Source organism: Choloepus didactylus, chromosome 7, assembly GCF_015220235.1.
Source record: "Choloepus didactylus isolate mChoDid1 chromosome 7, mChoDid1.pri, whole genome shotgun sequence".
In the NCBI taxonomy this organism is placed as follows: domain Eukaryota; kingdom Metazoa; phylum Chordata; class Mammalia; order Pilosa; family Megalonychidae; genus Choloepus; species Choloepus didactylus.
In genome coordinates, this window is record NC_051313.1 from 112,555,203 (window position 1) to 112,568,679 (window position 13,477).

Genomic DNA, 13,477 nt, shown 5'->3' on the forward strand with positions numbered 1-13,477 from the left:
CCATAGCAATGAAGCCAGTAAAAGAAAGAAAAGGCAAGCAAATTGGAAAAGAAGAAGTAAAACTTTCACTATTTGCAGATGACATGATCCTATATATAGAAAGTCCTGAAAAAATCTACCACAATGCTACTAGAGATAATAAATGAGTTCAGCAAAGCAGTGGGATAAAAGAGCAACATGCAAAAATCAGTAGTCTTTTTACACACTAGTAATGAGCAATCTGAGGAGGAAATCAAGAAAAAAAATTCCTGTAGGCTAGCAACTAAAAGAATTAAATGCACAGGAACAAATTGAACCAAAGATTCAAAGGACTTATACACAGAAAACTTTGCTAAAAGAAATCAAAGAAGACTGAAATAAATGGAAGGACATTCCATGTTCATGGATTGGAAAACTAAATATCATTAAGATGTCAATTCTACTCAAATTGATTTACAGATTCAATGCAATCCCAATCAAAATTTCAACTGCATACTTTGCAGAAATGGAAAAGCCCATTAACAAATTTATTTGGAAGTGTAAGGGACCCTGAATAGCAAGCAACATATTGAAAAAGAAGAGCAAAGTTGGAGAAGTCACATTTCCCGATTTTAAAGCATTTTAGAAAGCTACAGTGTTCAAAACAACATAGTACTGGCATAAACATAAATATATTGACCAATGGAATAAAATTGAGAGTTCATCTTGAACAAAAGGGGGATGCAAAATGAGACAAGATAGTTTCAGTAGCTGAGAGATTTCAAATGGAGTGGAGAGGTCACTCTGGTGGACATTCTTATGTACTATATAGATAACACCTCTTAGAGTTTTAATGTATTGGAATAGCTAGAAGTAAATACCTGAAACTACCAAACTCCAACCCAGCAGTCTGCACTCCTTTAGACGATTATATAATAATGTAGATTACAAGGGGTGACAGTGTGATTGTGAAAACCTTGTGGATCACACCCCCTTTATCTAGTGTATGGATGGATGAGTAGAAAAATGGGGATAAAAACTAAATGACAAATAGGGTGGGATGGGGGGATGGTTTGGGTGTTCTTTTTTCACTTTTATTTTTTATTCTTGTTCTAATTCTTTCTGATGTAAGGAAAATGTTCAGAAATAGATTGTGGTGATGAACGCATAACTATATGATCATACTATGAACAGTTGATTGTAGACCTTGGATGATTGTATGGTATGTGAATATATTTCAATAAAACTGAACTTAAAAAAAAAATCGAGAGTTCAGAAATAGACCCTCGCATCTATGGATAACTGATATTTGGCAAGGCTGCCAAGTCTACTCAACTAGGACAGAATAGTCCCTTCAATAAATGGTGCTTGGAGAACTGGAATGAAAGAGGACCTCTATCTCACATCTTATAAAAAAATTAACTCAAAATGGATCAAAGATCTAAATACAAGAACCAGGGCCATAAAATGTAGGAAAACACCTTCAAGTCTTGTGGTAGGAAATGGTTTCTTAGACTTTACACATAAAACAAAGCAACAAAAGAAGAAATAGATAGCGGGACCTCCTGAAAATTAAAAACATTCATGCTTCAAAGGACTTTGTCAAGTAAGTGAAAAGGCAGCCTACTCACTGGGAGAAAATATTTGGAAACCACATATCTGAAAAGGCTTAATATTCAAAACATATAAAGAAATCTTACAATTCAAAACTAAAAAGACAAACAACCCAATTAAAAAACGGCAAAAGACTTTAACAGACATTTTTCCAAAGAGGAAAAACAAATGGCTAAAAAGCACATGAAAAGATGTTCAACATCACTAGCTATTAGGGAAATGCAAATCAAAATCACAATGAGATATCATTTCACACCTACTAGAAGGGTCACTATTAAAAACTCAGAAAACTACAATGTTGGAGAGGATGTGGAGAAATAGGAACTGCTGGTGGAAATATAAAATGGTGCAGCCGCTGTGGAAGGCAGTTTGGCAATTTCTCACATGATCCAGCAATACTGCTTCTAGGTATATACCCAGAAGAACTGAGAGCAGGGACATGAACAGACATCTGCACACCAATGTTCATAGTGGCATTATTCACAACTGCCAAAAGATGGAAAGAGCCCATCAACTGATGAAGGCAAAAACAAAATGTGGTTGGTATATACATGTGGTGGAATATTATTCAGCTGTAAGAAGGAATGAAGTCCTGATGCATGAGACAACATGGATGTACCTTGAGGACATTATGTAGAGTGAAATAAGCCAGACACAAAAGGTCAAATATTGTATGATTTCACTGGTATGAACTAATTATAATAAGCAAGTTCATAAAGTTAGAATGTAGAATATAAATTACCAGGAGATAGACTGGGGTTAAAGAATGGGGAATGGATGCTTAATTTGTACAGAATTTCTATTTAGGCTGATGGTAAAAGTTTGCAAATGGATGGTGGTGATGGTAGCACATAATTGTGAGTGTAATCAAGAGCACTGAACTATATAGGTGAATGTGGTTAAAAGAGGAAACTTCAGGATGTATTTATTACTAGAATAAAAATTCAAAGATAAAACATAGGACTATACAGCACAGTGAACCCTAGTGTAGATGATGGAGTATAGTTAATAGTACAAGTATAAGAATGTTCTTTCACAGGTTATAACAAATGTATGACACTAATACAAGTGGTAATGATAGAGTGTTATATGGGGGAAAATACATCTAATATAAATAATGGAGATTGAAAGAAGTATTTTAATAATCTTTCATCAATTGTAACAAAGGTAACTACTGTTAAAAAAAAGTACAATTATAAAAAAAAAAGTTCTATCTTCAATAATAGCAAAAGTTCCATACCAATGCAAGGTGTTGGCACTGGGGTGGTGTACAGGAATCCTGTATTTTATGCGTCATTGTTCTGTAAACTCACAATTTCTCTAATAAAAAAAATTAACAGCCAATAAAACTGAAGAAATTCAATCAGTGGATTTTGAGAGAAATGAAATTGATTATATGACATGAACCAAATCCCTGTTCTTTTCTTCAGTCTCTGCAAGGACAAAAATTTATGAGTCATGTTTGTATAAAACAAGCTGATCTCTGAAAGAAGGGAGAAGGGATTTCAAGGCTTGGTGAAGGCCATGAGCAAAGATAGAACGCAAAGCCCATGACTGGTCCAGAGTTGCAAGTAGTTGCAGGTAGTTGGTTCCACTGCAGCAGAGGGTAAGCTCTGGTGAGTAGCAGGTATTAAGTGCTCACGTGATTCAGGGACAGAAGGTAGGCAGATTTGAATGCCAAGATAAAGAGTTAAAACTTGAGTCAACAGAAGGGAACTATTATACATAAAGTTGGAGAGTGAAGACTTTAGGAAACCAATCTACTTTCTACTTAATTTGTCCAATACAGTTCTTTCTTTTTGTTCCAAAGAATATACAAAACAAAGAATCATGAGTGAAATATGGAAGACTTGGAGTCCTCTGTAGAACACTGATGAAAAGTTCCTCAATGGAGTCAATATTTTAATGACATCAAAGCTATTTCCAATTTTGTGTTGGACTCTACCTCAGCAGCTCCTACAGCCCAATTCAGACCTGCTTCACTTGCATCTTCAAAACAAGGCTCTCTTTGGAGCATCTCATTCTATTTATTAATAATTGGAGCTATAGAAAATGAAAATAAAGTCATATTAGACAATATAAGGAACACTTTAATAGGTAAAAATAATTAACAAAATAGCCAAAACCACTGGGAAACACTGTAGTAGAGTATGAAAAATCTTTTTAAAAACCTATATCATAATACTGTAATATTTCAGAACTTTATAATCATACTTCCTCAAAGCAAAAATTTTATTTACAGTATCATTTGACAGAGATGCTTGGTTAAGGCTCAAACTTGAGAAAGAAAACAAAACAAAGGGGAAATAAAGACTTTTCCAAATGACGAATTGTTATAATAGTGGAATTCCTGGGCCCTGTTGTATGACAGGGCCCATTTTAATTTAGTATTTAATTTATTTTTAAGAGTTATGATAAAATCTCCATATTGCAAAAGCCGCTGCAGGCCCTTAAGATCCAAGAAAAAAACAAGAAAGGGGGTTGCAGCAGGAAAAAGTTCCACAGAACACATCAAAGTCTTGAGCTGGGGTGAGTTGATGGCATAATGCCAAACTACCATTCAGTAAGAGAAATTATATTTGGGGGCAGGCCGGGGTTAGACTATCTAACATGAGATGGACTCCAGTATGAACTCCTCCCTAGCTTAGATTATATGACGTGAACCAAATTCTCATTCTTTTTTTCAGTCTCTACAAGGATAAAACTTTATGCATCATGCTTGTAAAAAAACAAGGAGTACTTATGTTACTTTGGAGAAATCAGTAAGTCAATTAACAATTTGGGCATTTGGCTCTTATGCCCAACACCAGAGAGATAAAAGAGAAATACAAATCACAGTCTATCTAGTTGGCAACACTACTTCCAAAAGGAGTTGTATCACAAACTTTAATGTGCACAACCATCACCAAGGCATCTTTTTACAATGCAGGTTCTGATTCAGTGGGGCTGGGTTGCAGCCTGAGAGTTTGCATTTCTAACCAGCTCCCAGGGGATGCAGATGCTGCTGATCCAGGATTATGTTTTTGAGTAGCAAGCCCCTAAAGGACTCTGGATTTTTCTATCAAGCTGGCTCTATCCTAAGCAAATAAAAGATAAAATTTCGGCAATAACATAGTAAATCCTTCTGAAATTGATGGGGAAAGGACAAGGGAAATATGTTTGAATTATCTAAATTCCCTGCAGGTCATAAAACTTGATAACAGAATTTTAGAAATGGGAAAAACCTTGGAAGGTCACCTACTTCTGCCTCATGTGGCACACATGGGCCCCGAGAGGGACATAACTTGACCAGCTTCACACAGCTAACTGATTCCCCCATGAGTACTTAAGTCCAGGCTTCCTGACTCTCGATTCAGTGTTCTAGCTAGATCACCACACCTTGATTTTAAGAGATATGCAACCTTTTTCTCATAGATGCTGCACTGTTAGTTGAAGTATTTTTTCTGTTTTAATCCAAATACAGGCCACATTAAGTGCAGGCATATTTTAGCCCATGACCGGCCCATGGTGTTGTGCTCTTCCTCTGGTTAACACTTGGATAATGGCCACTAAAAAGCCAGGTTGCCACATTGACCATATGGAAAATACTCCCAATTACCCCTCCATGGTAAGCACAGTAGAAGAGCTGAATCATCACTAATGGGAACAGAATCATAAAATACGTGACTTGGGAATTAACAGAGTTAAAGAAATATTTGTATTAAAGTATAACAAGGTCTAACAAAGCAAACAATTCCCAGATAAGAATGGATGAAATGGGTTTCAGTGGTTTGAAAGCTGTCCTTACAAATTCAAAGGCCACAATGGAACTTAGTGAAAATAACCACTTAACCTGATTTTAAACTTTCTTAGGCTTGGGGGACAGCAAAACACCAACTGTCTCCTCTACATAGCCTTTTCAATTGGACAGCAAGAAAGTTAGAAAAGTAGCAGGGAGAAAAAGCCAGAGGGTAAATACCCAGTGTTTTCCAGGGTGAGCATTAATTTCCCCTCCATCTTTGGGCAAGGCAGGGAGATATGGGGTGAAAGTCTGCAGACCACTGTGCAGAGCTGAAACCATGACTCCTGGAACGAGCCAGATGATTCATTTTGTCCTTCACCCCAGCCATGAGCCTCAGGGAAGGAAGAAATGCAGAAGGGGGTTAAAGGAGGCTTTTCATCTCTCTGCAAGGTGCATTAAAGTTCATTAAAATTATGCAGCTTTTCAAATACAGACCAAAACAATTAAAAAAAAATAAAAATCCTATACAGAAGTTGCTTGGTAACAATAAAATCATTAAATCACTATATAAATAAATAGACTCTAAAAGCAAATAGCAAACAACATGAGAAAGATAGATAATCATTGTTACTCCTCCCCTTCCCACCACCGCCACCACTTTTCCTAAAGAAAATTAATGTTTAAGTGTACTTAAATCTGTTTTTAAAGGCTGTCTGATTTGGCAGAAAGAGCTTCAGAGCCAGGGAGCATGAAGCTTGACTCCCAGTTCTACCACATACAAATTGCACTTAACCATTTTAAAAATGAGGGGGCTCAATTTCCTCATTTTTAAAATGGTGCTAATCCTACCTTTGAAATGTGGTTATTAGCATTACATGAGATAGAGTACATAAAGTTCTTGGTAATGCCCTTTCAAAACCAAGCTCCTTTCTCACCAGTCCATTTGTTCATGCCACAAAATATTTACTGAGCTCTGACAATGCCCTAGATACTGTGTGACAATGGGAGATCCAGAAGTAATGAAAATGACAAAGTGCCTGCCCTTGAGAATCTTACATACTAATGGTTGGGATGGGTGGTGGGGAGCAGGGCACATATTAAACACATAAGAAGCTATAAACTATGCCAGGTGGGGAAAAGTGCTTCAAAGCAAAATAAATCAGGGTAAGTGCAACAGAGAGTGGCAGCAGATAGCACTGCCAGGGAAAGCCTCTCAGGGGGGCAGCATAGCATCATCAGCTATCCCCTAACATGAAAACTGCTTTAGAAGTTACCTGCACAGTGGAGTGTAAAAATGCTACTGTGTAAAGCATTGGTTTCCACATGGGCAAATTGCTGATATCCAGAAGGTCTTGATTAATTCCAGCAAATGTTCTTTTCAAACCTGCACGTACACCTTGGGGTGGCTCATTAGTGAATTTGAGAGAAGTCTGTCATAAAAAGCAAACAATAGTTTTGTTTCTACAAACTAATGTAAAGGATAAAACAGGAATTACAATACACAAAACAATGTGTTTACTGTACATAAAAATGTGGGCTGAAATTCAGAACTGCATAAACTAATTATATTGATCAGAGCTGAAACCAAATAAATTAGTATTAAGTCTTAATATTTCTTCTTTGGAGATATTTACTATATAACCTTGATTATAGTCAAGATTTCGACAATTATAGTATAAGATTTTGGAGTGTAGACTGTATTAGAAAAAAACCCCCAAACACAAAAAGTATTTCTATCTTTCAATAATGCCAATTATGCCTTCTTTATATGTAAAACTTTCAATGAACAGACACTTATCTCATAGTAACAAACCTGAAGCAATGTAATTGGAAATCGATCATGAGGCTCGGTAGTTATCCATACTCGGAAAGAATCATCACTGGCTTCAGTGGTAGTTAGTGTCTCTAGTAATTCTTCCATGAATTCCAGGCCTAGGTGACAATTTTGCAGTAACACCCAGCCACCCTGTATCCAAAAATTATTTAATGTTTACTTCTCACAACTTTTTTGCTATGATTTTAATAAAACATAAAATATACAAACAAAAAGCCCTTTGGGAATACTCTATTTTAAGCAAATACATATGTATATATTTAAATTTTGTATGTCACTACAATAATTTCTTCTGCTACTAGTACAAACGGGAGTTTCAAAATGATTGTATTCTGCCACCCCTGGATCAGAAGGAAAATAAATTAAACCTGTAGTCAGACTTGTGTTAAGTACAATGTGTGCACCATCTAATGGTGGGAATGGGTATTTTGGAATGTGGATTCTAAATTGCCTTGCCTAAACCAGCTTGTCTGTACTTCAATACACAGCATAAACCTAATATCATATGTAAATCTGAACTGACTCTCCCCAAAACCAAGAAAACTAGTTTATATTCATCTATACTTACAAAGAAAGATACACATTACACCTCACGAAAATTGGAAACAATTAATTTGGTGACATTTACCATGATAATGCTAACCTTATTTTTTGTCATTACTCTTCCCACACATTCTTGAAACCACAAAACTGATTAATCATTATACAAATACTTGATTAAAACTGCCTTTAACAATATGTCACACAATCATTACTGGAATGTAAGAACACAGTATCTCAACCAGACAAAATTTTTGTGCCCTTATATAACTAGATTAGATAAATACAGCCATCAAACATTGAGCACAAAAATATAAGTGAAGACCTGTGTATCATGCTTTCAACTGTAATAGAAAATACAATTCAGAATGACTTAAACAGTAAAGGGGATGTGTTGGTTCATATAACTGGGGTATCCAAGAAAAATGGACTTCAGGGATAACTGTGTCATCCTGGACAAGGTTTCTTCCTGGTTCCCCATTCTGCATTCCACAATGCCAGCATTATTCTAAATCTGATGTCCCTCAAGGAGGGAATGTGGCTGCAGCTGCTCATGTTTTTTTGTTTTCTTTTTTCCTGAATCATTCCATTATTATCAATACTTATCCCACCTTGAGAGACAGATTGTGGAAGTTATAAAAGCTAGTATTCCAAAGAAGGTTCATGTGAGGGCAGTGTTTAAATTAAAAAGTTTCTCATTCATTAAAGCTAAAGAAATTATTTAAGTACTAAAGTTAAACTGTCAAATTGCTCAGTAGAGTGAATCATTTGATCCAAATAAGAATAATCATATGTAATTGCTTTGATATATATATAAATTGAATACAATATCTTATTGAATTTAATTCTGTGATAAAGATTAAGGCAGAGGGCATTTGAGAATTAATGACCAGCTAGAAAATTGATGACCATAGCACAGTTTTAGCCCATTAACCCTCTCTGGTCATTAATTCCAAGGGAAAAGCCACCCCAAAGTCACTACGGATGTTATGAGATAAAAAGCTTAAAGATAAACCAAGGTCTTATTTTATTTTTATAAATGGTGCAATTTCTTATTACAGCTGAAATTGCTATCTACAGAGCATTTCTGGAAAATTAATGTCCTGTGTATTTATTAGGTGTGATGGGAAACATTTCTCAACATTCCATTCAGCTTGCAATTTTCAATAAAAACTATTATCAAGATTTGAACATAACACTCGCAAATATTTATTTGCCTGAAACTATCCATTAATAAAAAATGAAAGCCTGACTTCAACCAAAAATTGAAAGTTTACTGTCTCAATCTGTTATATCTTAAGTACTAACTATTAATGCTGATCATGAAATTCTAAGACTGTCAGTGCTTTTGATCTCTAGAAGTCAAAAGGTATGTCCATCAAATGGTCAAAAGTTATGAGTGAAAATACAATGCAGCATATACTATAGGAAATGGATTGGGCTTTCCCTGGGGATGTCAGGAGGAATCTGGCTTGAGATTTAAAATTGACAGATAATCGAAGGTTGACTTATATGTACAAAAACGAAAATGGAAAATGATGATTGAGCATCACAGGAAGAATCCTTCATTCGTCACTGTGGCTCTCCTGGGCAGACTGGATGGACAGAGCGATGATGGCAGTAATGGTGCATAAGGAGTAAATGTACCTTGTTACATACCTGCTGCATTGACATCTGAACAAGCTTCCGAGCATGCACTTCTTGTCCTTGCCCCATTGAGATAGTTCTACATTCTGTAACACAGGAGAAGGTTCTCTATGAGAACATGCCAATTTTATAACAGGATTAAGGAAAAAGTTAATTTCTGAATGCCCACAGCCTCTCAACCTCCATTGCTTCTAAAAAAAAAAGGAGACTTTGTTGTTCAAACAGGCCTGGCCTTGGCTGTGTTGATCAGAGAAATGAGGGGAGCAGAGAACTGTGTGCACCAGCTGGAAAGGGCATAGGGAGCTGGGGATAGAAGGCATAAGGCTGGGTTTTGAGAGAGCCTTTCAGGGCCTTGGGAGACAATCAGGAGAAAGACTGATGGTGGGAAAGGCAGCTCTAAAGCTACCATAGATACTTAGAGTGAAAGAGGATTTTTGAGTTTTGCTGTATGCTTTGGTTAGAGTCCTCCTTTGCTGTTTTAGTAGATGCTTCAATCAAGTTTTAATTTTCTTTGTATTCTTTGTAGATGTCAGGCTTGTAGAGTTTTTTTTTTTTTTTTGTCTGTTTGTCCATTTTTCTGAGATGGAAATAGAAGCAGCCCGGACCAATAATGGCTTCAAACCGGGCTAAAAGCCACTTTTCAGCTGCTCCTCAGATTAAATCCCCATCTTGGAACCAAGAACTAAGAGAAGGTGGAGACCATGCCAAAATCAGAAATGTAATCATTATTCAGGGGAGAATACGCTGGTTGTTTAGGAAGAGATGCCCCAGACAGAGAACTACAACTGTGCCCTGCAACATGAATTCACTAAATTGAAGAACTCGGAGAATCATGCTTATGAAAGTGCAATTGGAAATTAGTTTTTGAACCAGCCTTTGTGGGTCCATATTTTCTTGAGGAATTGCATGTTCTCTGCATGAGTAAGGAGGTCAGTAGAGATACTGTGGACCAATGAATGTTTTCACCCATTGTGGACCAGTGAATTTTTTTACCATCACTACTGGATGAACCTGGGTCCTCAGAAACATGGGTTGCTATGGTTGGGCAAACAGTGAGTCCAGTTTGGGAACTGCTGGTAGGGGATACAAGGGAAAGGAGAAATTCATGGGTTGGGGAGGAAACTATGTCAGGACTTAGAGAAAAAGTTGTCGGGACATACCATTTAAATAGTACTGTGTGGTTAGTGGCCAAAGGTTACCTGGGGATCTCAGGGTGCAAAATCAGGGATTATTCATGGACTCAGGGTCCCAGGGAAAGGCTTTGCAATCAGTGGACAGCCTGACAGTATTCTTCTGCTTGGAGAATCAGGAATTGCAATAGTCCAAGAGGAACCAAAAAATATTGGATTTTCCCACCAAAGCCCTCTAAGAGGAATGAGGCATTGCTCCCAGGGGGCGCTTAAGAAGAATCCTGCCCAACCTATAAAAGGAGAAGAAAGGGGAGGCAGACCTTGAATGGAAAGAGACTCTGGATTGTACAAAGACATATTTGGAAAAAACACATATGTTCAACAGGTCAGTGGAGGCAAGTTGATAGGGACAAAAGGTATTAATACATGAGTGTGAGCCACAGCCCATCTCTCTCCTTCCAACTCTTCTCAAATACACCTTTAAAAAGGAAGGACTGGGGGTTTTTGGTGGCTATGAGCCTAAATTCGTTATGTTGATCCAGGTAACGGGTAGGGGGAAAATTTAGGAGGCCTCCCTTTAAAACATATCCAGATTCTAATATAAGTAATATATGTTCAGTGTAAAAACTTTAGTAAATACAGTAAAATACAAAGAAGAAAATAAAAATCACCAATATTCCTCCCTAGAGATCTTTATTCTAATCTCTTTAATATACTCAGTCCACAATCTTTTACTCTTAGTTTTAAAATTCAAAAATCTCTAAAAATGGAAAGTTTTGCCACAAAATCATTTGGTGGTGTGCCAATTTGAGACTGTTATGCACCCCAGAAGAGCCATGATCTTTTAATCCAATCTTGCTGGGTAGAACAGTTTGATTAAATGTTTCCATGGAGATGTGATTCACCCAACTGTGGGTGGGACCTTTGATTAAATTATTTCCATGGAGGTGTTACCCAGCCACATTCAGGGTGGGTCTTGATTATATCACTGGAGTCCTTCAAGAAAGCTCACAGAGATAAGGAGCTCAGAGAAGCTGAGAGAGACATTTTGAAGAGAAGCTAAGATACATAATCAGAGTTTGCCCCTGGGAGAAGCTAAGAGCTGACACAGATCCAGACATTTGGAGATGCTACGCTAAGAGATGAAGCCCAGAGTTTGCCCCGGAGAAGCTACGAGCGGACTCCCAGATGCTTAGAGAGAAATGCCCCAGGAGAACCAAGCAGAAAGCTGAGAGAAGCTAAGAGATTGAAGCCCAGAGACATTTTGAAGAAAGCCATTTTGAAACACAATCAGGAAACAAAGGACCTGCAGACACCAGCCACATGCCTTCTGAGCTGACAAAGGTGTTCTGGATGCCATGGGTTTGTTTTCAGTGAAGGTATCCCTCTTGTTGATGCCTTAGTTTGGACACTTTTATGGCCTTAGAACTGTAAATGTGTAACCCAATAAATCCCCCTTATAAAAGCCAATCCATTTCTGGTATTTTGCATTAGCAAACCAGAACAGGTGGCAAAACCTGACCTGAATGGATGTGAGGTTATTTAGTCTTTATCCCTATTTTTATGACTATCTTATCTGCAATGTATTACATAATATATTATGTAATATATTATCTTTCTTAAAGCTGGAAAATTCTGAATATTGAAACATATCTGACCCTAAGGGTTTTGAATTAGGTACTTTAGATTTGTCTTAAATACATATATATGTATTTATTATAATGTATATATTACATATATGTATACATACAGACACATTTTGTCTCTTACTTTTTTAACATAGAAACTTGTGAGCATTTTCCTGTCATTAAAAATTATTGGAAAATATAATTTTTGATGGATGCATAGAGTTCCAACATGCTGATGCTTCCCTGTTCAACCAACCACTACCCTTTATATACTTAAGTTATTTTCAGTTTTTCAGTGTTATAAATAACACTAGATTAAACATCTTTGTATATAAATGTTGATGTGTATCTCTCAATACATTCTTAGGCAAAATACATACATGTAGAATAGCTGAGCAAAGCATACAAATATTTACAAAATTCTTGATATATAAATAAAAAGGACTTCCAGTGCCTCCAGCCAAAATGGTATGCTGTAATTTCCAACCTACCGTCATATCCTCATTTGTGTTTTACTTTAATTTATGGTGCTTTTGACATATTGATATTTTGAAACTCCATACAATCAAACTGACTATCTTGTCCCTCTGACTTTGGGCTCTGAAATCATGATTAAGAAAGTTTTAGCCATTCTAAGAGTATATTACTATTCACTAATAAATTCTTTTTCTTCTTTTATAGCTTAAATGTAAACCATTTAATACTTTAATCAACCTAGAATTTACTTTGAAGTTTAACGTGAGGTAAAGCTCTCACTTTTTTCCTGACGTTAACCTGCTATCCCAACATCATTTAATGACTAATCCATTCTTTCTCCACTGATTTGAAATGCAAATATTACCATATACTAAGTAATTATGTATACTAGAGTCAAATTTTTGGTCTTTTATTTTGCTCCATTCATCTGTTTATCTCCTCTGGGCCAATTCCACACTGATTTAAAATCTAGTTTTTAAAAACTGGTGGTGCTGGTTTAATATCATTCTTTAACAAGCTTTCTTGGCTATTCTTGTCCATTTATTGCTTCTAGATGATCTAAGATCCCTTATCCAATTCAAAAAAAAATATGCTATAGGAATTTCAATTAGATGCACTCAATTTATAGACTAATTTAGAGAATACTGACATATTTACAATTTTGGATCTTTATATTGGGAGTGTAGTTTAACTCTCCATTTATTCTAAATGGCTTTTATGTCTCTAAGAAAGTTTTACAGTTTTCTTCAAATAGGCTTTTTAAAAATTATTTCTCAGCTTTGTTTATTTTTATTGCAATAGGGAATAGTATATTTTTTCATTTTACTTTACAAGAAATGTCCATTGATTTTTATATATTTATTTTGAGACGAGCCACCTTACTGAACTATCCTATTGGGTCTAATCGTTCTGCAGTTGATTCATTTGT

At 36.2% G+C, this 13,477-nt stretch overlaps 1 protein-coding gene across 2 annotated transcripts in view; it reads right to left on the reverse strand.

The window, feature by feature from the left end:
* The window catches only part of DNAH8 (dynein axonemal heavy chain 8), a 323,187-nt gene that overhangs the window by 56,527 nt on the left and 253,183 nt on the right, over positions 1-13,477 (reverse strand). For both annotated transcript variants that reach the window (XM_037842901.1, XM_037842900.1), the window contains 3 exons: positions 9,327-9,400; positions 7,107-7,259; positions 6,568-6,723 (listed from right to left, as the gene is read on the reverse strand). In XM_037842901.1, coding sequence (XP_037698829.1) covers positions 6,568-6,723; positions 7,107-7,259; positions 9,327-9,400 — 383 coding nt within the window. The remainder of the gene's footprint in view (positions 1-6,567; positions 6,724-7,106; positions 7,260-9,326; positions 9,401-13,477) is intronic.